At 43.8% G+C, this 25,117-nt stretch overlaps 1 protein-coding gene across 1 annotated transcript in view; it reads right to left on the bottom strand.

Annotated features, from left to right (window-relative positions):
• Window positions 1-25,117, bottom strand: part of DNAJC11 (DnaJ heat shock protein family (Hsp40) member C11) — a 788,848-nt gene that overhangs the window by 592,828 nt on the left and 170,903 nt on the right. Inside the window, exon 3 of the mRNA XM_086922163.1 lies at window positions 13,846-13,919. Coding sequence (XP_086778289.1) covers window positions 13,846-13,919 — 74 coding nt within the window. The remainder of the gene's footprint in view (window positions 1-13,845; window positions 13,920-25,117) is intronic.

Raw genomic sequence — 25,117 nt, 5'->3', positions numbered from 1 at the left:
TAGGGAAGGAAGAAGGGAGGGAGGCGGGCTGGACGGGTAGGGAGGTGAGGGCGGTCACCGGGACGGGGGAGGGAGTGTCTATTAAGGCAGACAGGCTCACAGAGGGCAGCTAGATTCCGTCGGATGGAATTGAAGGACAAAGGGACGGGGGATCGGGTACTGTAGGGAGTAAGGGTGGGGGCCGGAGAGATGAGGAAGAGGAAAATCGGGGAGGGCGGGCTTGGCGGCGGCTGCGCTGCTAGAGGAGGGAAAGGGAAGGCTCTGGTGCTGACTCGCTCACACTAGAGGGCAGATACCCATGGTAAAAAGCGAGCTCCAGCAAGAAAGTGGACCACACCATGACACCGCCATGTTTCTCCGAGGTCCAGCAGAAATGGCTACGTTTGTGCTCCCCATGGAGTTTCCACGCTGCCTCTACCAGAGACACTACGCCACTGAATGTTTTCCTTGTCCCAAACCAATGCTTGTTTTTTCTTTTGCCTATTTTTCTCCTGCCTGTGTCAGTGCTGGCTTACTTGCCCCCCTTGCTTGCATTTCTGCTCCCTGCGCTTGTTTTTCGCTCGGAGGAATTAGGGGAAAGGTCTTTCAAAACTCTCAAAACACGCCAGCCCAGAGAGCAGCGGGATTATCTGCCTGGCAACAGGGCACATACTAGAGGGGAGGGGGCGATGTACATCCAGGTTCTGTCAGAATTGGCACAAAATGGAGCTGGGGTGAGTGTCGGGTGAGAGGGTCATCAAAGAAGGAGTGATGACACCCATTCTAGAATTGCACAGAACTGAGAGAACAACAGCTGGGCTAAACCACCCCCGAAGAAGCAGGGGGCCTTCTCTGTAATGTTTTCAGGAAGACGCTTCTTGAATAAGCATTTGCAATGCAATAGGTCTCGCATGTACGCGAGTTTAAGCTATTGGCATTGTAAAGGACAATGCCTTTTATTTATGTTTTAAAAACAAAAACTAAAATAAAAGGCATGGTCATTTACAATGTCAATAGCTCAAACTCACGTAAATGCGAGACCTACTGCATTGCAAATGCTTGTTAATACATGTTACTCCTAGAGTAGGCCTTAAAAGCCCACAGGGTTCCATGGTATTTGAAAAGGAGGACATGCATAATTAATGTTTTATGTACTGGCAGTTTAAAATTCTCCCGCAATTTTCGCTGTAGCAAGGTTGGCTCTCCCATGGTTTTACACCATTGCCTTTAATAAATTCTAGATTTAGTTTGGGAATACCGAGAAAAAAGGTCAAGGACTCATTATAATACAAAGTTAAAATCCAACTTAATGATCAAGTCAGATTTTATAATAAAATTTCGGGAATTACACTTTTAGAAATTTGGCATTTTCCTGTCTACATCCAAAAGACTTTCCTACCAGTGTCTAGCTCTCTCTTGATACCTGAAGGCTCCCCTGTGGAGAGATGTGTATAGCTCCTGCACAATGACAAAGGGCAATGGGTGTTTGGTGGGGGATATGGGGGCTTTGCCTAGCCTCTTCAGTAGCTTCAGCGGATGCCTGCCTTGTCACTGGCGGATGGAGCAGGCCACTAGGTCTGCCTCCCATTTGTCTCTCCAGTCAGGTTTGCACCAAACCCAGTGGGAGTAGGATAACTGACCAGACCTGGTTAAAGAGGTGGACAAAGACTTGCCCTCTACCACCATGCTGGCACTAGGCATAAAAGTGGACCTCACAGACCTCTTAAGAACATTTCTGGACTTCTGAAGATCAGAAGAGGGATTGCTCTTTTGTCTGAAACCTGAAGGAAGACAGGTCCTGCTTGCCTTGAACCCAGGACCTCAGAAGTCGGCTGACCTCCTGTTTGAGCTACACGGACACAGCAAGTTTCCAGAGGATTCTCGCTCTTCAACTGTCCAGCTGACCAGTTCCAACCTGCTCTGGACCCTTCTACTGGCCACTACTTTCTTAATTTCTAAGTGGTGCTCCCCAGGATCTAGACCCTAGGCTGATGTAAGAGTGTTCTTCTTCTATTCCCCAAACTGGAAGAAGTAGGACTTAGAAACCTTTTGCCAACTTTTTGCCTGGAGAACTGACGGAGACCAGGACTTCAGTCGAAGTCAAATCACCGGTCGACCTCATCTTGCTGGTTTCTCCCATCCAGAAAAGACAAAATAAAGGGCTTCGTCAGAACTGATGCCGAGGCCTTCCTGGGTATGGACAATGCCTGCTCAGATCTTTCCCACCTTTACGGATGAGTGCACCGGGACCTCGCTCTTCGGCAACCCACCGTCATCGAGGCCCACTTCGGTTCCAGCTTGTAGTTTGCACTGCCAATGACCATGTTTTCCCAATAACAGTTTCTAAGTTCAAAATGTAAACTTTCCATTGGGAGGAGATCGGTCCCTCTCTCTGGCACAGGCTCCATCGCGGTCGGTCTTAACTTTTGAGTTTGACCCAACCTAGCACGACCACATAAACACAGCTGACGCTTTGTGGTGCAATTTTTAATTCAAAGTTTAAAAATTCATATCTCCTGTTCTACTTATTGGATTTGTGCCATTTTGGTGTCATTTTATTTATTAAAATATTCTATATTTTTCCATATTGGTACCGGATTTTACTTGTATTTTCACTTTATTACTGTTTGAGTACTGCAAACATACTCTACACACTGTATCTTGGTTGAGCCTAACTGCTTTGTGTCAATCTACCAGAGGGTTGAGTACATGTTATTTAGTAACTTTAGTGGTCAACATTGACAAAAATGTAGATTATTAATTGAAGTGGGTTCTCAGTCCCCACTCAACTACCCCAATTTCTTACAATCAAAACCAATTACAGACATATTGGGTAGGAAAACGATAATCAAGTTAGGGAAGTGTGATGAAATATAACTAACTTTATCTGTCAAGTTGTTTATAATAATCACGATCATTCTTAAAAAAATGTTTATGTAGATAAGAGCTGCACAGTACGTAACCATATAATTGCAAAATACCAAGGGGACTTGACTTCCGCACCGAGGCAAGATGGCGGCGTACCACTGAGCTCCGTTACGAAAACGGAGCTTTGTCTTCTTTATTAGCCTTTTCCTGCCATGCCTTTCTTCTCCCACTGAGGTTTCTCACTCCTGGATGTCGCGGCAACCTTTCTTCGCCAAGGTTTCACGCAGGTATGCGCTCAAAGCTCCCAACGCCACGGCGGTGATTTTCTCCTCACACACGAGAGGCAATTTTGCTATTAAGCCGCTCGCGTCGCAGTCGGCTTGCTTCCTCAGGAGTTACTTTATAACTGTATCTCTGTGCATTATTGCCAATTGTTTGGAGTGCCTTTCTCAGCTTCTGGCGACATAGTGGTGATTTACTACTCACTCATATGATCAATTTATTATTCAGCCTCCTTAGGCTTTTACTGGACAACCAATACTTCTCTTCAACTACGTCTCCTTAGGAGGGACTTTTTATACTAGAATTGGCCCAAATGTAATCTTTCACTACTTTTTGACATATGTACATTGAGTCTCTAATGTAATCTTCACGCAGTAATCTGCATATGAAGATTGAAAATAAGTATATAATATGTGTTGATATTTTCGTATATTTCATTTCATACTGAATTTTTCACTCCTCTTCAGCTATTCAAACCATCCTTTTTGTGCAATGGCAGGATTCGATCCTTTCATGAGTTTACGCAGCGTTCAATTCATTATGTCAAGATGGCTAGTAACTCACATATCACTTCTAAACAACTTTCTTTAGATACAAAACCAAAGAGAGCAAAAAATAACATTCCCTCTCCAATTCGGTCATCCCATAATTCAGTTTTGGACACTATTTTGGATGAGATACGAGGCCTTAAACTTTTTATGTGTGCAACTAAGGAAAAATTGCAGAAAATTGAAGACCGTTGGATTGTCATTGAGAATAAAATGTCTGAATTAGAGCAACATGTTGGTAATCTTCAGGATATGATTACCAAAATGCCTATGTTGGAACAAGAAATAAAAAAATCTCGAATTACACATTGAGGACCTTGAAAATTGAAACAGAAGGAAAAATCTTCGCATTTACGGTCTTCCTGAGAATATTGAGGGTCCTGACCTTCTGATCTTCTTTAAAAAGTTTTTACCAGATCTTCTGGTCTTCAATCTACACCCTCTCTTAACAGTCAACGTGCAGATCGCCTAGGCAGTCTTCAACCCTACTCCACTAAACCACTTGGTATCCTAATGCTCTTTCAGGAGTTCACTGACTTGTTGCGCGTTTTGAAAATTGCTAAGGAAAACGTCATCTGGTATGGGCATCACATATTCATCTCTCTAGATATTTCAAACACAGCTAATGCTCATCACAAAGAATTCCTAGCCCTTCGACCCCGGATGAGAGAACTGAACATTCGTTATGGTATTCTTCATCCTTGCCTCTGTAAAATCACTCATGAATGTGGCTCACGTTCTTTCGATGATCCGGCTGAATTAAAAAAAAAAATTATGAATATTACAAGTCAGCTAATGTTTGATGTTGCTATATACTCTTAACTCCTCGCATAGTTTTTCTTACTCTATTTTTTGATTCAGCCTGTTGTAATTATTTCCGTAGCCTAACCCTCACATCACAGCATGTTTAATGTCTCGTGGAATGTCCATGGTCTGGGTCATCCAGTCAAATGTCAAGAGGTTCTTTCTCACTTGCCTAAGCTTAACACACATGTTGCTTTTTTGCAGGAAACGCATTGTAATGATGTTGAATCACTTAAACGTCAATGGCTTGGGTCAGGTTATTTTTATCTCCTGCTATTAATCGTAAAGGATGGTGTTGCCATTTTATGCCATAATTCATTGAATATTCAGATATTATCAACTGAATGTGACTTGAATGGACGATGAGTTTTGGTGGATGCTATTATACATCAAAACCATATTACTTTCTTTAATATATATGGTCCGGTTAATTCTGATCCTGAATATTGGCACTGTGTTAAATTAAAGCTATCCTCTATCTCTAACCCTAATATTATTGTTGCCAGTGATTTTAATGAATGGCTGGATCAGTTTACAGATAGGAAATCTAATTTCAAATGTAAACCTGATAAATCTCATAAAGCATTTCAATCTGCCATTGCCTCACGTCCATTCTTTGATGTTTGGAAAACTTGTAACCCAGATGTATATAATTTTATATTCTTCTCCAATGTATACCATACTATATCTCAAATCCTTATTCCCCTCTATTCAATCATCAGAAATTGGGTCTATATTTTTATTTATTCTCATGCCCTTGTTTAGTTTTCCTTTGATATGTCTCTTAATACCTCTAAACAGGGATGTTGGCGATTTGATAATACCTTGCCATCAGACCAAGCTTTTATTATGGAAGCGACCTCCTTTATTAATTAATATTTTCAATTCAATCACCCTAAAGACACCACTGTCCACAATAACTGGGATTTTTTAAGGCTTCCTTTAGGGCCTTTACTACTACCTATTCTGCTAAAAAGAAAAAGATGCTGGATTCCAAATACCTCTGCTCTCCAACATATTAAAGTTCTTGAACATACTTACTTCACTTCCAAATCCTCCGCTAACTTACTGGAACTGACAAAGCCAAATCTGCCTTGAAAAAGATTGCTATGATTGATGCTTGCAACATCCTCCTCAAAATCAAATCTAAATACCATGGTGGCCAAAATAAAGCTGGTAAAATGTTGGCTAATTATTTAAAAATCAAGTCGGAACAGAAGCATATTGCCCACACTATAATGTCTTCTGAATCTGATATAATTAAAAATGTTCAATCCTATAATGAACTTCTATATACAGAGGACCAAACTCCTTCGGAGTGTGATATTAAAACTTTTTTAAATAACCTCCCTAATCCTCATTCCATTCCTGATACTCTCTTAACTCTTGAAAAAGATGTTACTCTTCAGGAAGTTATTGATGCTATTAAGTCTTTGAAGAAGGCCAAAGCTCCTGGGTGAGATGGCTTTTCTGTTGAACTTCTTTACTCCTTCTCCTCTATTTGTGCTCCTAAATTATTAGAACTGTTAATTCTTTTTTGCTCAACTCTAAAGCCAATGGATCTTTTTTGGATGTTCTTATTGTTATTATTCCTAAGCCAGATAAAGACCCTACTCTCTGTAAAAATGATCAGCCTATTTCATTAATCAACTATAATTGTAACATTTTGTTTCGTTTGGAAGATGTTGCCCCCCACCTCGTTAAGCCCGACCAGGCTGGTTTCATTAAAGGCAGATTTGCCTCCAATAATATAAACATCTCATGCTAGAAATACAATATAGTTGGTTCTTATGGATACAGTTTATACATCACAAGGAAACTACAAAAAAAGTCGACGCAGCGTTTTGGTGAGATGCAACTCCTTCACCTTCTTCAGGACAAAGTTTTCTAAAAACAATATGAATACAATTTCAATACATCAAGATTTTTATATATCACTCGCTGGAGACGGAAGGAGTATTCTCATCAGTACGATTTAAAAAAGGAATAACCTTTGTATCAGTAAATAATCCTTATAATTTGTGTTAGTTGGAGCCACCGATTAAAGTGAAGTAAGTAGTGTTAAAATTAGGACCATTTAAAAACTGGTCAGTACTTGGCATAAACAGTGTGCCATGACTTTGGCTATATTTGTTAAGTAGCACAGTTTTCCATAATTAACAATACTATACTGGTCAGGTTACTTGGCAATAGTAAAACAATAAGAGTAAAATCCGTTACAAATTTTGCAGCCTCCCTGCTCCAACAAACGTCTTCTGGGTAAGGATAATCCTCGATCTCGATATATTGAAATTTTATTTAGATTGTTTTTAGAAAACTCTGTCCTGAAGAAGGTGAAGGAGTTACATCTCACTGAAAAGCTGTGTCAACTTTTTTGTAGTTTTCTTGTGCTGTACAAACTGTATCCATAAGAACTAACAGTATTGTATTTCTAGTAAGAGATGTTTTTAAACCTATATGCTTTTGTATTTTATAAAATGTTTATACTGACATATTAGTTTGTATATTGTTTTTTTATGTATCTTTGTTATCTTTCGTCTCTAATTGATACCCACTGCACTCTGAATTCATTGCAACTATATTTTTTATGGTATTGTGTAGCTTGTTTTGTTCAGCGCATGATCCACACATTTTCTTGTTTTGTTAGCTTACTAGAACAAGCATTTACAATGCAATGGTTTTGCCTTTGTTAAAGTTAGAGCTATTGGCATTGCTCTTGACATTATTTTTATTTATGTTTTTTTTTTAACATAAATAAATGGCATTGTCATTTACAATGCCACTAGCTTTATCTCTCGCAAATGACACACACAAACACACAGAGCCCCCCCCACACACAGAGCCCCCCACACACACAGCCACACAGAGCCCCCACACACACAGCCACACAAAGCCCCCCCCCACACACAGCCACACAAAGCTTCCTACACACACAGCCACACAAAGCTTCCCACACACACAGCCACACAAAGCTTCCCACACACACAGCCACACAGAGCCCTCCACACACACCCACATAGCACAAGCAGGCAACAGGGGCACACGGAGGCACAAGCAGGCAACAGGGGCACAAGCAGGCAACAGGGGCACACGGAGGCACAAGCAGGCAACAGGGGCACACGGAGGCACAAGCAGGCAACGGGGCACACAGAGGCACAAGCAGGCAACAGGGGCACACGGAGGCACAAGCAGGCAACAGGGGCACACGGAGGCACAAGCAGGCAACAGGGGCACGAAAACGGAGGCACAAGCAGGCAACAGGGGCACACGGAGGCACAAGCAGGCAACAGGGGCACACAGAGGCACAAGCAGGCAACAGGGGCACACAGAGGCACAAGCAGGCAACAGGGGCACACAGAGGCACAAGCAGGCAACAGGGGCACACGGAGGTACAAGCAGGCAACAGGGGCACGCGGAGGTACAAGCAGGCAACAGGGGCACACGGAGGCACACGCAGGCAACAGGGGCACACGGAGGCACACGCAGGCAACAGGGGCACACGATTACTGGTGGCTGACATTATTTCATGAAGTCGACCCATCACTTGTTTTGCTTTCCTTAAACCGCCCTCCGCCTGAGCACAGGGAAGGCAGAGCACCCCGAGCCGGAGCCCAGACGCGGCGCTGGCCGAGCTGTGAGAGAGCAGCGCCGGGGGCAGCTGAGGGCAGAGACGGGGGCAGCACCACAGGTGCTTCTGCCGGGGCCAACTGGAGGCAGCGGGGGCGTGGGGGGGAAGCAGCCCCTTACTTTGAAACAGCAGAGGCACCTGCAGCTCGAGGCAGAAATAGGAGGTAGCGGACCCTTGAGGAGCGACAGACAGTCACACGGAGACATACATGCCAATAGACCCGATTCAGGCAGGAGACTACCGATTTTTCAAGCCACAAATTGCTTTATTTTAGCTGTCTCCCGCCTGAAATTGCATCCTCTACAATAGAAGTCAATGGGTAATTTTCATTCTCCCGATTTTTTATTTTAAATCTCCCACATCCCTGTCCTAAAATGTTGGCATCTATGCGGAGAAAGAACTGCTCAACAGGGGCATGGAGCGCTCCTGGGAAGAAGCCTGCTCGACTGGGGCATAGAGCGCTCCTGGGAAGAGGCCTGTTCAACGGGGGCATAGAGCGCTCCTGAGGAGAAGCCTGCTCAACGGGGGCATAGAGCGCTCCTGAGGAGAAGCCTGCTCAACGGGGGCATAGAGCGCTCCTGGGAGAGGCCTGTTCAACGGGGGCATAGAGCACTCCTGGGAAGAAGCCTGCTCAACAGGGGCATAGAGCGCTCCTGGAAGAAGCCTGCTCAACTGGGGCATAGAGCACTCCTGGGAAGAAGCCTGCTCAACGGGGGCATAGAGCGCTCCGGGGAAGAAGCCTGCTCAAGCCAACGGGACATAGAGCGCTCCCGCAGCAGTATCTCGGGTGTGGGCATCCGGACTAGAAGCAGGCTCTTCTTGGGGTAGGAGAACTGAAAGGCGCCCCACACAGGGAACTCGGACTGGAAGAGCGCTCCACTGGGGTTATCGCAGGTTTACACGGACCGGAGGAGGGTTCCACTGTGGGGAATTGAAAAGGGAGCCCCACCGGACCATCGCAGGCTAGGACAGCGCAACACTGGCAGGTCTTCGGACCCGAGAAGCCCCTACATTGGAAAGGCGCTCTTTAGGGTAGCTCAGGCTGGAATACTGCTCCGGTGGGGGCATCTGGGTGAGATGCGTCCAGCATAGGGAGGGGGCTTACTTTTAAAGAGAGCGCTCCGCAGGGAACATCTGGGGCTGGAAGAGGGCTCCAGAGCTGGTACTTGTGGTCGTAGGCGCACTCACAGGGGGAAGATATGTTTTCAGCGCCCAGAACACTCCTCTAGGGCCATATCTGACTGGAAGAGCCCTCACCCCCGCTCCCACCACACACACACACACACTTAGGGCACCTCAGGGAGGAAGAGCTCCCCCAGTGCGGGCATCCTAGGAGGAAGGGCTTCCCCACAGTGTGCATCTCAGGGGAGGGAGAGGGCCCCCAGTGCGGGCATCTGTGGGAGGAAGAGCTCCCCCAGTGCGGGCATTTTAGGGGGAAGGCTCCCCCGCAGTGGCCATCTCAATGGAGGGAGAGGGCCCCCACTGTGACAAGAGAGAGGAAAAAGGACCCCACGGTGGGCATCTTCTCGGGGGAGGGAGCTCGCCCACTGTGGGCATCTCAGGGAGGGGGAGGTCCCCCGCAGTGAGGGTCTCTCGAGCTGGACGCGTGCTGCACGGGAGAGGTGTCAGGAAGAGCAGCCTGCGGGGACATCTTGGGCTCAAGTGGGCTGGGGTGTTCTTTTCTGTTGCCTAGAGCGGTTTATCTCGAAATATCTCATAAGAGAGCTCTATTGTGCTGCCTGGAGCTGAGACACCTCGGATACAGGATGTGCCGCTTCTAGGAGCGCTCTATTGAGGAGCATCTGAGACCGATGGAGTCCGCATAGAGCGCTCCCGCCACGGCCGGGGATAGAAACCGTCTTGCGAGCTTCATTCCAGTGCCCAGCAGCTCCTTTTGATTTACAACTGGGAGGGGCGGGGTGGGGCTGGTCCGTCTCGGGCGGAGAGCTCTGTTTTATTCATGGGACCAGGGGCTTTGTATTTGCTACATCTGAATGCTAATGAGCTTTACGTGTCGGGGTCTCGGTCTGCGAGCTCGGCTGGAGCAGGGGCTCCATATATTCCTGCGCAGAAGCTAGCCCCGGGCTTCTGTTGCGTGCTTTAAGAGCGCTCTATGTTTATGCACGTCGGACTGCAAGCACTATATGTTTCTGCATTTCTGACACGTAGCGCTCGGAGCTGTGAGAGTTTCTACCAGGCAACATACCGTCGTGGGGGAGAAGCAAGGCGTATGCTGGGCGGGCGGGTTCGCTCTCATGTGCAATACACCGATCTGGGAGAGCTTTAACGGGCAGCATCCGGGCAGGGCCGATATCTCCGACTTGAAACACATGGAAGTGGGGCAGTTCTGCCGTGCAATATCCGGGCTGGGAGAAATCCCACGCGCAACAGCTGGGCCGGGACTGGAACTCTTAAGCGGCGCATCAGGGCTGGGCGAGCGCTGGTCTGCAGGGATCGGACGGGGAGACCTCCAAGGGGAGCGCCTGGGTGGTGAGAATTCTCACGTGCAAAACTGTTTCGGGATAAACTGTGGTACAGTTTCAGACTAGGAGCGCTCTAGTGTGCAGGCGTGCATTTTTATTATCAGACTGGGAGAGAGAACTTTAACGTGAAACATTTGGCCCGGGAGAGCCGTGGCGTGCGGCATATGGGAGCGCTGAAAGAGATTTGTCACAAACCAGCGGTAGGGGGGCGGGAACGGGGCCGGGGAGACACAGAGAGCGAGGCAGCGGTAGGGGGGCGGGAACGGGAGCAGAGGCAGCGGTAGGGGGGCAGGAACGGGGCCGGGGAGACACAGAGAGCGAGGCAGCGGTAGGGGGGCGGGAACGGGAGCCGAGGCAGCGGTAAAAAGCAAAAAAAAAAAGCAAGCACTCACCTGGACTTCTTCCGGGTGCCTTCAATGCCGGACCAGATTCGGGGGCGTTCCCGAGAACAGGCTTTCGGCTGACGTAGCCAAAAGCCAAAAATTCTCGGGAACGCCCCCGAATCTGGTCCGAGATTGACGGACAGAGCCTTCTCCCAATGGCTAGCCTCCATTTATGGAGCTAGCCAATGGGAGGAGGGGGCTGTTACCCGACTCCACATACAGATCATAGGATTTTTCCTAGCGCATGCGTACTACGCATGCATTTGCTAGTCAAAACCTAAAAATTAGATTTTCTCTTTGTACCTGAATATCCAGTGTTATAAAACTAGTTAAAGATACTCATGTGATACCCTTTGGAAGAATGCAAGGCCGAGTGACCTTGCCAAGAACTAAACCTTTTATCGGCAGATAGACAATAGTGCATTAACCAACTGAATTATACTTGCATTTTTTCTAATGCAAGTGCACACAACCTCAAGAACTGAGCTTAGAAGGAAAAGAGAAGGCAATCAATGAAAAAGCCAACGGGTTTTGTCTCTGGGACCTATTGGCTTTGAAAATGGTTTTTAGTAATGCTGTACAGCATCGCATATGTTGTGCAAGAAGGCTAAAGAAAAAAAGAGGAAGACCGAGGTGCCACAGCCACTTCATTTTGTAGGAGAGCACATGCATGAGCCTAAAAAATGTTTAGGCACCTTTTTTCAGTGAGGAGGTTACATGGAGGGCTGAGGGAAGCAAGACAGAGAGTAAGGGAAGCACGACGAGGGGGTTGGGATGCAAACAGGCAGGTGGCAACGGAAGAGAGAGAGAGCAGCATGTAGTGAGTATGGCTGAACAGAAGCACAGAGGTGAGAGAGCAACATAGGACAGGGAAGCACACATGGATGAGCGGAACATGAGTGATAAGGTAAATAAGCACACTGGCAAGAGTGAGCGATATGAAGCACAGGTGGAAAGAAGCACACATGTGAGAGAGAACAATATGATGCACAGGGCTGGAGAGAAACAGTCAAAGTACACAGCTGGGAAACACATGCACTCTCATGAAGTGTTTAAGCTAAAAGAAAATAAATAGTTCACTGAAAGTCAGCAGCGGAAAGTATAAAAGCCAGCCATTCAGAGAAGAAGATATGCTCCAGGAGAGGGACAAACGCAAGACTGATAAGCTGCAATATGGAAAGCCACTGAATCAAAAGAAAGTAAATAACAGTGACAATAAACCAACCAATTGTAAGCAAAAGGTAGACTCGAAGTCCAGGTAAACCCTCCCAAAGCCCAAATTAGGTGATTTTCAACAAGACAGCTGTGTTGTGTGCCAGAAAGCAGTCAGGGTTGATGGACTATCGCTCCACATGCAAAGAGGAGACACCTGAAAACACAACTCTCACATTTGGTTTTCCAACGGAGAAAATGTTCTCTAAAAATCCAAGTGGCAAAGTGAAAGCATTTCAGATCTAAAAAGGTGTGTCAATCCAATGAAGTAATGCCACCAATCTTGGGATATTTGGATGGAACAGAGCATCAACTACAAATAACAATACTGAAGTATTTATAGAAGTATGAGCTCAAAGATCACCTACTTATAACTCGATTGCAAGGGAATCTATGGGGATACAATAATTATCACACTTGTTAAAATACCCGGAGGTTTGTACTTTAACAGGTGCAATACTGTGACCCTTACGCAAAATGTGTTTTGTGCTTGGGGAATAAAACACAAGGGCACTAAAATGGAAAGTCCCCTAGTGGTATACGTTGTTTATGGTAAACAAAGGCTATGTACAAAATGTTCTGACAGACACTGCCAGTTAAAGCTTCAGTCTACAACATTCTGTTCTATTAGGATTTGTTCTTTTCCTAATAAGAATCCTGCCTGTACGCACAAAATGTCGCGCACCACTTCATACAACATGCTGAGTTGCTTTAAATGCATTATCAACCAGCATGCTTTACATCAGCCTATCCACCGGTTCGAATTCAGGCCCAACCACAGAACAGAAATAGCACTCAACACCGCCACACAGGACGTGCATGATCCTAGACAGAGGAGACACGTCAGCCCTCATTCTCCTGGACCTCGCTGCAGCATTTGACACGGTCTCATACTCCATCCTCATCAGGCACTGGCTCGAGATTGGCAACCAAGGACCCGTTCTCTGCTGTGTCTGCACTTAACGGATAGAACACAAGCAGTCAGCCTGGCACCTTACTTATCAGAAGCCGACAAACCAATCTCTGGAGTGCCTCAGGGTTCACCGGTCAGCTCGACCCACCATCCCTGCACATAACATCAACATCCTTTAATACACAGACAATCCACAACTCATTCTCTCCCTCTCAGATAAGGCCCATAACACAAGAAACAAGTTCACAGCCTTCATGACCCAATTTGCCAATTGGAAGAAAGCCAGCTGTCTCAAAACACAGACAGAAAAGAAGTAGTGATGTTTGCACAATTACTGGACCATAGAACTACAAATGGTAGCCAGCCGAACTCAGACACACACCCATTCGCACAACCGAACCCATGCCAGGAACCTTGGAACAATCATCAACAGTAAACTGAACATGATCGCACAAGTCAACGCCATCACTGCACTCCACACCAGAGCTTCCCTCCTCTCTTCTTGAATTCCGTAAGAAGCTGAAGACTAGCTTTTCAATTAACCGACCTACCAAAGGCAGGACTAAGCGTGCACACACACCTGCTCAGCACCAGGACACCCTCGCGGGTAAACGTGTGCTTTACAAATACACATAACAGTTTAGTACTGTGTAACTTATACCACACTGACTGCACATAGGTGTCAGTCATGAAAAAAGAACATCAGTTAAAACATGCGGTTTAAAAAAAGAACACAGCTCCTTACCTCCCATCCTTCCATTTCAAGCCCTCTTTTTCCATATATGTCATAGATTGCTCTGGCCTGCGGGTCACTAAGAACTGGAGAAAGAGAAAACATGTCACTAAGAGAATATCCATACAACCTAGCAACACAGATGTTTTGAAGACGGAGTCAGTTACCTTTTTTACATGACCTTAATTGCAAAGGTCATGAAAGTCTTATATGGGAGAGGATTAACATTGGCGATAGAAAAATGGGGGAGAGACATTATTAGGTGAGTAACCAATCAGGGAAAGGTTTTGGAGAATGGGGGGCAAACTCTTGAAGGAGAAAGACTGAGGCAAGAGTAAGGATAAATAATTTAACTATACCACAAATGAAACCTTTAAGATGCTTTTAAAACTTATGTATTATAAGAAGAAATGTCGCAGAGAAACACAACACTTGACAAGGAACTATTACATCAGAACAGGCATTATAGGGGATACATTCAAATAATGATGATCCCCGGCCGAAAAAATGTAATGAATATCAAAAGCAATTGTCTATTTGTTGTGTTTGGTGAGCGTTGCAAATTGCGTTTGACTGTGTCAGAGCACTTTGGTATGCGGGTAAAAGTTGACAATACCAGTAAACGGACTTGAGAGAAGAGACAAACCATCTGACACTTCTTAGAGCTAGAGAAGAAGTTCGTACAAAAATGGATAATTGCGGTTTGTGCATGAACACAAAAACAGGGCTGTTATTCAGTACTGTGACAGGGGCTGAATAAGGAGAATGAACAAGCCATAGTAGTAAGCTCTTTAATGCTTCCACGGAATCCACTGTTTGACAGGTAGGAAAACTGGCCTTAGGCGTCATGATAGAAATGTATCAGGTACACATTAGATAACCATTACTTTCTTTTTTTGATCTGACAGGTGCTCAAATTACTCATAGGGAGGGCTCAATCAACAACTTGCAGATTCCAAGTGAGGAATTCCAATTTCTTGACTCGCTGCTGTAACTAATTTCACTATATCTGAGCCAAAGGCATTTTCCATTCAATATTGATGAGTCTCTAACGGTCAAAACTCATTTAACAAGGCCATTTTAAAGTCATGGCTCAGGTGCTAAGATTACCCGCCAGCAGATACACATTTAATAACCCTTGTTTTTACTCTGCTGCTGAAAATAACACGGCTGCTGATCACATAACCATTTCTTCCCTGCAGATGTCACTTCTGAGAAAAAAATATCAGGACTCAGATTAGAAAGACATTCGATTTTCCTCGAATCTTTATGTATGAAATGGGAAACTGGTCCTACATTAGAAAGTTATGTCCGCTCAAAGAAACTACCTGAACATGCTGCTTTATCATTCTGGAAGGGAGTGCAATACTTTCACAATATTGAACAAACAACATACTAATTTTGATGCTGAATCCCATTCTACATGCACACCTTACAGTTGTGTATATTGGTAAGCACGGAGCTCGCCATATTATTCATAAGAGACTAAACTGAACACAAAGAACAAGGTTCATCTATCACAAATCTATACACTACTTCCTACAATAAACAATGTCTTCAGTATAAAGACTTAAAATTGAGCCTGGAAACTTATTTACAGTCTAGTAAGCTGACGCTCCACCCGATATCAGGGCTAGTCACACATTTGCTAATCCTCTCAAACGTCAATTGTTACCACAGAGCTAAATTCACTCCCAGTATGCTACTGAATTTTCTTATAGTGACGTCTGCGGAAGCTATTTTGAGCCTAATTCTTGTAAGTTGTCAAAGGTTATCTAATTAAACCCTACACTTTCGTTATGGTTTGGCTTGACACCAGACAATTATGTGAGCATCACTAGAAAGGGCATTCAGGGCCACCCATATGTTGGGAGCCAGGAGTACCAGTTTCTAATTTGTTATTTTATAGAGTTTTATATAGCGCGAACTTAACCCAAATCGGGTATCTGAGCGCTTTACTATCGGGCGGACTTTTGTGTGCTCCAAAAAAAAGTGCTTGCCCTCCACACAGCTGTGGTCATTTTGTTTATTTATCTAGCTGCTTAAGGTTGAACTTTCACAGGCACACACATGACCCTGTAATGCTACTAAATATACGGTAATGCTATTAAATTGTCTTAGACAACTAGAACATTTACGGTGTTTTTCCTCTGGCAGCAGCACAGATGGGAGGAGGGCAGTCATTATCTTACATGGATGGGAGGAGGGCAGTCATTATCTTACATGGATTTTCAGGTCCGGCTTGACAGTGATTCATAAACCAGACCTATTGGCATTGCCAATGCTTATTTTGCATTTCTGGCCACACGATTTGCTGTGGCAGCCGTATGCTGTACAAAGATTCCACGCAAAAAAGCAGAATGAAGTTTGAACATATGATATGGTAATTTATGTCGACAGCATTACTTGTGTGATATGTTTATTGTGCTAGCTGTGCTTTAGAATGTGTTTACGATAAACGTGGTGTAATGCCTTGCTGTACTTTGTTTCAGGGTTAAAAGTGGTATTGTAGATGTGTTGGTGAGACAGGATGAATATGGTGTTAAGTTGTGTGGTATGACGTGTGTTGTGGAACGGTGTTGTAGTGAAAGTGTGTAGTGTGGTGATGTATGGTGTGTTAAGAGGTGGTGCTAGATTACATGACTAGCTGGGTGGTCTTGTGCTGGCTTTTGTGTTGTGATGCAATGTGTGATGTTGAATAGTATGTTGTGGTCCAGTTCAATTGTGAGGGTGGTGTGGTAAGAGTTGATCTGATTTGGTATGGTGTGAGGCAATAAATGGTGTGCTCCATCATGTGATGTGATATTGTGTATGTTATGGTAAATTATATATTGTCGCCCTCTTGTTTAAACGCGTGAATAAAGCGATGTGCTGAGAGAGTAATGTCTTTTGGTTCAGTTGTGCATGGTGTGATGTGATATGGTGCAAAATTGTGTGAGATGGTATCCTGTTGTGGTAGCTGTGACATATTGCAGGGTTGTTTTTGTGTGATACGGAGTAGTTTGTTATTTCATCGTTCATGATGCTGTTTTTTTGGTATGCTGTTTTGTATCATGTGGGGAGGTATGTTGTAATAAGGCACACTGTAGATTTGTGATGTAATGTGGGGCAGTGTGGTTTCATGTGGCATCTAGTTCTATGGTCCATTAAGTAGTGAACTGATCTATACTGGCAGAGGTGTACTGTTTGCATTGTGTTGCAAGGTGATACGTTGGGCATGTTGTAGAGTGATGTGGGTATAAGGTGTGTTTGTGAATTGTGCAAATTAGTGTGCTGTATACTGGAGCCTTGTGATTTTATATTATCTGGTGAAGTGAGGCGTTAGGTTGCAAGGTTTTACCCCGGGTATGTGTGTGTGTGTGTGTGTGTTTTGAGGGTCCCTGTAGATTATAAATTTACCTTAGTGGTGTACAGTGGTGGGCTAGTGTAAGATGTGCCAGGGTGATGTGGTATTGTGTTAAGTGATGTAGAAGTGTTGTGGTAAAGTGTGACAAGGTGTTCTATGGTTTAGATGTAACTTTCTCCCCTGTCCCTCAGCAAGTCCCAATGCTGCACACCTTACTTCCCTTCGTCCTCGAACCACTGCAGCCTCGTTGTTGTGTATCTAGTGCAGACAAACTTTCAATGGAACTGGGAGAGATCCCTTGTCTTTGCCTCACTGGTTGAGACAAGCTGAGATGGATGAGCCTGTGGCATCGAACAGAGCAACACCCTTACAAAACCTGTGTTCAAGGAGAACGCCTCTATAACACAGGCCCAAAGGACATGCGAATAATGTCTTGCACCACCACCTGGGGTTGGGGAATATTATTACTGAGGCCTAGGAGCAAGTACCTGACTGGCTGATTGAATTTACATTTATTATTTTGAGTACATGGGTCTGATAGGTTTGTGGGACCTGTATTTTCAGGATATTAGAAAATATTCCTTCCTATGAAACTGAACTTAAGCTTACAACAGGTCAACTTCAACTCAATCGCCCGCCCCCACCCCAATGTAACATACTTCCTTTAAATGGTAGCCCCCAAGTTAAGTAAGCTGGCCCGTGAGACAGGAAATATGGTCACATTTGCATTCAAATTAGAAACATGTGCTGCTGCCTCATCAATAGGAGCAAGAGTTCTCTACATCCCTTATGCCGGGAAAGAGGAGGAGAAGTTCAGGATAGTATTGGAACTAAACACTTTTGCAGTGGTGTTCATCTCAGGTTCCACTATTCTCCAATGACATTGGCTTGATGCTTCTGTGCCAAATATATGTGGCACTTCACTGCAACCCCTGCTTGATACACCAGTGTCTCCAAAACACTGGCGCCTGAACCACGGCGTGCCATGCTTTCTAGGACCGAAGCCATGGAAGTCCTATATAAGCCTAAGCACCATTCCGCCAACTGTGACCCTCCAGCTACCTGCTGCTGCTTATAAAACACTGACTGGATGCAAAAGGATTGCATTAGGGCGTCTAGACAGCCCAATGAATACTTGTTACAAGGACTGCCCAGATGCCCCAGAGCTCCTTGGACCACGGTGAACTGGTATTACCAACTTTGAAGGAGAAACGTGTGTGCCCTTAAGAAGGCAAGAAAAGATTAACCAAAGAAGATACCAACATTGATGAAATTATTCTTCCAATTCTTATGACTTTCATTAGATCTTATTTGTTACTCTGTTTTACTTGTCTTCAACACTGAACCACTGACTTTCAACAACAGCACCGACATGGCTCTAATGAACTTACATTTTCAGTCACGTTCTCTCGAAAACATGGCAAACAACTTGCAAGAACTGTAAAAATAATCAGTGAGATAACAATATAATCAGAGGGAAAGAGTTTGGATCAAGTGCTCTGTGTAAATTGATGAAGTACATCTTGTTCCCAATGGGTGAGTTAAATCAGATAAGGCCACATTGTCTCGAGTACGCAGATTCATCATTTTGCTCAAACTGTTACAGCGGCCATTAAAATCACATTTCTAGGCGAGTGCGTGAACAGGGACGCTAGATTGTATCTAACTTGTACTGTGCAAGATCATCTTTTTGTCAGTACAAAATGTTCACCGATATCTAGTTTGTCTAATTACTGTACAAGTGAATGACTTCTGTGGTGAAATAAAGGCAATTATCTTTTCAACGGTGGTACCTAGTCCTGCAATATCTCGTTCAAAGCAAATTAACAAAAACCCGGAGAAATACTTTTGTTATAGAGTTTGTTTAGAGTAAATGTATACATTGTTTATAATTTATGTTTCGTGGAATGTTTCCAAATACTAAAAGGAAAAGAAATTGCTAGGAGATCGGGGAGCAAAAGAACCAGGCAGGAAAGGACATATACATATATATATATATATATATATATATATATTCACAGAAAAAAACATAGGTTTTACACATGTTATAGTTAGGAAGTAGCATTTAAAAAACCTATGAAATTCACTGAAAAAACCATAGGTTTGACACATGTTATAGTTAGCTGGAAATTTTACGGACATAAAACCAATGAAATTCCACGTTATAGTTAGTTGGACTCACTATAACTTGCGCGTGCAATGCACGGCTGATGACGTCACATATTACATCACTCATGACATGGTCAGTGACATCACTCATGACATCACTGATGACACCATCCAGTGAATATGTCTCTTTCTGAAAAATAAATATTAGTGAGTAATGTTTAAATATTTAAATATATATATTAGTGTTTCACTTTGTGTATAAGTGGCTACATGTGTTGGTAAGTAGCTACATGCGTATGTATATGGGTTATTAGATGTTTCTCTTAGTATCAGTATGAGTGTCTATATGGTTTGGTGGGGGTATTACTTAGCACATAGATGCATGAGTGACTGACTCTCTGTTTGTATGTGTTTTGAAGACAGCATATGTCCAGGACTGTATGGGTGGATGAGTGTGTATATGTGTTTGTTAGTGAGTGAATGACTGTCTCACTAGTGTCTTTATCAGTAACGACATATGTTTTAATCTAGTATATGTGAATATTGATGTATATAAGTGAGTATATGTGAGAGTAAGAGATTGAAAGAGTTCCTGTTTAAATAAGTATGTGTTTCTATAAGTGATTGTTTAAGAGAATAAATATGTGTAATTTTCAATAGAAGTAAGGTGGAAGTGTGTGTATAACTCTATATTCAAATAAATGGATGTTCAATAGTTTATTTGCACGTGTGAGTATGTCTGTGAGTAACTTTTCGATGATTGTCGGTGTGTAACAGGATGTATAGGTGTATCATTTCATATGATGAGTGAGTATATGTATGAGTGGATGTGTATATAGATGGTGGAATTACTGAATTACTTGTTGTAACTGATATGGGTATCTGCATTTTTTTAAAATTTCAGTTTCTATTTTTGAATATGTGTTTCAAGGGTTACATTACAGTGAAAGGAGGTCTGTCACTATGTCACAAGGATGGTGTCATCAGTGATGTCACTGACCAGGTCATGAGTGATGTAATATGTGACGTCATCAGCAGTGCATTGCACGCGCAAGTTATAGTGAGTCCAACTAACTATAACGTGGAATTTCATTGGTTTTATGTCAGTAAAATTTCCAGCTAACTATAACGTGTCAAACCTATGGTTTTTTCAGTGAATTTCATAGGTTTTTTAAATGCTACTTCCTAACTATAACGTGTGTAAAACCTACGGTTTTTTCTGTGAATTTCATTGGTTTTTATAATGCTAATTCAGAAAAATGTCGTGTATGCAACCTATACTTTTGGCAATAAAGTTCTGGCAATATTTTTTTCGAAAACAAGCCGTTTTCTTCACTGTTCAAGTTGCATAGAGACTCCTTGTAAAGCAATACAGAATTCGAAAGTCTGTACCTTGCCTTTTTTTAAACACATTAAAATTTGTCTGTAAATAAAAATAGCCTTACTAAACTTTCGTGCGCGACCCGGTGTGCGCACTCTCGGCAACAGTTGTCAATAAAATGGATATCGCATTTCCAGGCTTTCGTGCGCGACCGAGTGCGCGCACAGGCCTATATATTTCGTGAAAACCTTGCGATTTGAACTTATTGAATTTCTTCATACACCCCTCAAAGAACTTATAGTACGTCAAAGAGACTGTACCTAGACTTCTTTTTTATTCCCATGAAACTTTTCAGTAAATGGAGCCGAATGTCTTTTTAAACTTTCGTGCGTTACCGGATGTACACACCTTGGTATTTTTTTAGAAATATAAAACGTTTCATACTTTAACAATTGTGTGCTTAAATCCAGCTCAGAAGATATACAAAATCAGGATGGTAGTTGGTTCAACCCGGACCGTTTATTAGAGGTAGATCGTCCGACTCCACCGGAAGACACCCCTAATAAAAAAGACATATATATAAAATGCGGACTAGCCGCTGTATCGTGCTAGCAAACTATAACATATAAATCGTTAGAAAAAACAAAAGGAATCGAGCAAAATCAGTAGGCCACTGATGAGATCTTTTTTTGACCTCGCTAAAATAGAAAAATTCGGAACAACCCCTCATGAGAAATATGAAACTAGTGAGAGAAACCGAGCTCGACGCCATGATGGCTGCAAGACAGCTCGGCTCCGCCGCCCACCCCACCCAAAATAACGACAAATATTATAAAGATACACAACACACCAGCAAAGTAACAGGGTAAAACGTTTTATTAAATAACTATTTACATGGCAGCCTACTGCAACATGAAAACAACACTTTCAATTGGTTCTTAATAGTTTCAATTCTGGAATTTACACGCAGCACTCCACCCACTTCCCTCACTATCTTTTCTACTCTCAAGAGACAACAACGTCCTACATCTTTCGGAAGACTTTGGTGAAATGGCTACCGTATCTCATTCATCTTCCGAATCTGACCAAAATGAACGACTACCTTTAATAAGAAAAAATAAATCTTTCATCTGGCAATTTTTCACTTATCCTGAAGATCAAAAGAAACTGAATGCACCAAAAGTAACCTGCACGATATGTGACTTGGTTCTCTCAAGAAGAAATCCAGCAAAAAAATATTTCTTTTCCATACATACCATGGTGCGGCATGTCAAACAAGTGCACCCTCTGCAATTTGCAGAGGCAACGACAAGAGCCCTGGCCACGCTATTACCATTAGAGGTGGCCAGCACATCTTCTGATCGACGACCTGTATCTCCATGGAGTGCAGAGATGAACTTCAGATATTTAACTATATATGGTCTATAACCTATGGTTTTTTCAGTGATTTTCTTTGGTTTTTTAATAGCAAATATCAAAACCTTTTTTGTGGAAAATGACTAAAATTAGGTATACATAAGCGGCGTTCATTTATGTTCACCACAGCCATTGTTAAAAGTAAAGTGAAAGTCGCGAAACAGTGGCCACGCCATCTAGTCCCTTTTAGGCCCCATCATGCACGTAAGTAACAGCCATTTTCTGTGTCATGGCCTCTCTGCCCACTGCCAATAGCCTATGATTGTTCGAAATTGGTTCTCTTTGGGTCATTCTCTGTTCACAAATAAGCATAAAGTCGCAATACTCTATTTCGTTTTTGCAGATAGTGAAGGATAGGTAGTGCACACTTTTGTCCCCTTTGTAACCCGTCATGCCTATCTCTGCCCCGTTTGTTGGTAGTTGGTTCAACCCGGACCGTTTATTAGAGGTAGATCGTCCGACTCCACCGGAGGACCCCCCTAATAAAAAGGACATATATATAAAATGCGGACTATCCGCTGTATTGTGCTAGCAAACTATAACATATAAATCGTTAGAAAAAACATGAAACTAGAGAGAGGAACCGAGCTCGACGCCATGATGGCTGCAAGACAGCTCGGCTCCGCCACCCACCCCGCCCAAAATAACGACAAACACTATGCAAATATTATAAATATATACAACACACCAGCAAAGTAACATGATAACACGTTTTATTAAATAACTATTTACATGGAACCTACTGCAACATGAAAACAACACTTCTAATTGCTTCTTAGTAGTTTCAATTCTGAAATTGAACACCCAGTACATCCAGAGGTCATGTCCGACAAGTTGTGTGGGGGGATGCCTTGCTAATGCCGCCACCCCCACCACCTTCTGTAGGAAGGACTCTGGATATCCTTGGTCCCTGAGAGGCTTCGATGTCCCTGCCTTGCACAAATGTCATAAGTTCTGGATGTTGAGAGCCATACTTCAGGGTCCAACAAGTTGTGTGGGGGGATGCCTTGCTAATGCCGCCACCCCCACCACCTTCTGTAGGAAGGACTCTCGATATACTTGGTCCCTGAGAGGCTTCGATGTCCCTGCCTTGCACAAATGTCATAAGTTCTGAATGTTGAGTGCCATACTTCAGGGTCCAAGAAACGCGGACTCAGAGGGGGCGCTTGGCTCCTGCCCCCTCCCCAAGTCTTGTTCCCCTGGTATGGCCTAAGATCGCCCCTGACATAGGCGGCCGTCTCCCGGGGTCAGGCGGAACTTCTTGCCTTTTGATGCCTCTTCCATTCTGGACCTTGTCCCACAATCCGTTTGACCTGAAGACACGTCCTGCGGTGCCCTGGTCCAACTATCACATTTACACCGTCTCACCCGCCATCCGGCTGAATTGCACCCACTCTTCCGATACAGCGACAGGCGGCTGCCACGGAGCTCAGGAAATGGCGGTCGGCTCCACAGACTTGGGCCTGGCCTGCAAGGATGGCTCTGGGCAACCCTGGAACTCGGACGCTTGACTGCTAGGGCATGAGCCCCATTCCCAAAAGCGTCCTGTCAGCCTTGAAGATTCTACAAGAGTCACCGAGGCCTCCGACTCCTGCAGACTTCCGGTGGGGAGAGACTGCCATGATTGCTTGCGGAATGGCCACGACGTAGCCACGGGGTGCTCTCATGCTGACACCAGCTTCAGTCTGAAACATCCAGAAACACTGTAGACTACTAATTCGATCAGTTACGGTGGAGCCCCAACGACGTATCGCGTTCTTGCGTAATCCGTCATATGACGCGCCGCGTTAGCGCACCCGGAAGTGCTCCGGTGAGCGAGGCGCGAAGCGCAGCTTCCCGGAAGCAATGCGGAGCGCGTAACGTAAGCAATTACATTTCAGTTGGTTCTCCCTCACAATATTTTCAATGTCACATAAAAGTCACCCATCACCCACTGCCATCTCTGGCTGTTTCCATGGTAACACCTCATTCTGCACCTGGCTGAAGGCACAGGTCAAAAGTTCATATCTCAACGTTCTACAGCAAAGTAACAACACTGTTTTCCCTCCAGAAACACCTGCCAATCCACAGCTCTGTTACATGTCTTTTTTTTTCACACCCAATAGTACTTTTCGTTTAACATAAACATTAACATGCAACATACTGTTCAATCTCCACTTCTTACAATCAACCAATCATTTTTATTTTTTAAACCACACCCAGCCTCTTCCTTTTTCTTTATTTAGAATTTCAACTTCTAACTACCATTCCACTTCCAGAACCAATCGGAGGACGACTACAAATCCCTTGAAAATGAAGGTCTGGCTAATAGGACACAGTTATATTCACTGGAGTGAAAAATATGCAGTAAGCAGACGAATTTGCAACCTCAGCTTACCAAATGTACACATAACATGGATTTCCAAAAGAGGATTGAAATGTCACCAATTGATTCCATTGGTGAAAACTTTTATGCATCTCCCAGAACCAGACCTTATAATTGTGCACTGTGGTGGGAACGATCTAGGCACAATCACTGGGGTAGGTCTGGAAATGCTTCTAAAAGACACCTTTCGACAATTGATGACACTTTTTCCTCGATCTGCCTTGGTATATTCCAATATATGCCAAAGACAGAAATGGAATTGGTCCAATCACCATTGTGCACAATTTGAGAAAGCAAGGAGACATGTAAATAAATCTGTTTCTGCGTTCCTCAAAGATTATAGCATGGGTTCTATTTACCACAACAACTTGCGTTACCACATGCAAGACGTCTATAGGAGAGACGGTGTTCATTTCACGAATGAGGGAAACAGAATCTTCCTCTGCAACATCAGGCTCTGCATCGGTACTTACTTATAAATGCAGAAAACACTCAATTAACACAATGGCTCTTTTCAGAGCCACCTTATATCTAAGCACTCAAACTTCTGATTTATCTCCATTTTCACACTCTTGTAAAAAGGTGTGCGCGACCGAGTGCGCGCACCACGCAACTTTAAAAAAAAAAATATATATATATATTTTCGCCTTTAAGGGCCTTACTGCACACCCCGAGAAAAGCTACGCAGCAAAACAATCTCTACCTTCTCCCCTTTCCATATTCCAAC

Source organism: Lissotriton vulgaris, chromosome 5 (assembly GCF_964263255.1).
Source record: "Lissotriton vulgaris chromosome 5, aLisVul1.2, whole genome shotgun sequence".
NCBI lineage: Eukaryota > Metazoa > Chordata > Amphibia > Caudata > Salamandridae > Lissotriton > Lissotriton vulgaris.
This window is presented reverse-complemented; position numbering and strand designations above follow the sequence as displayed.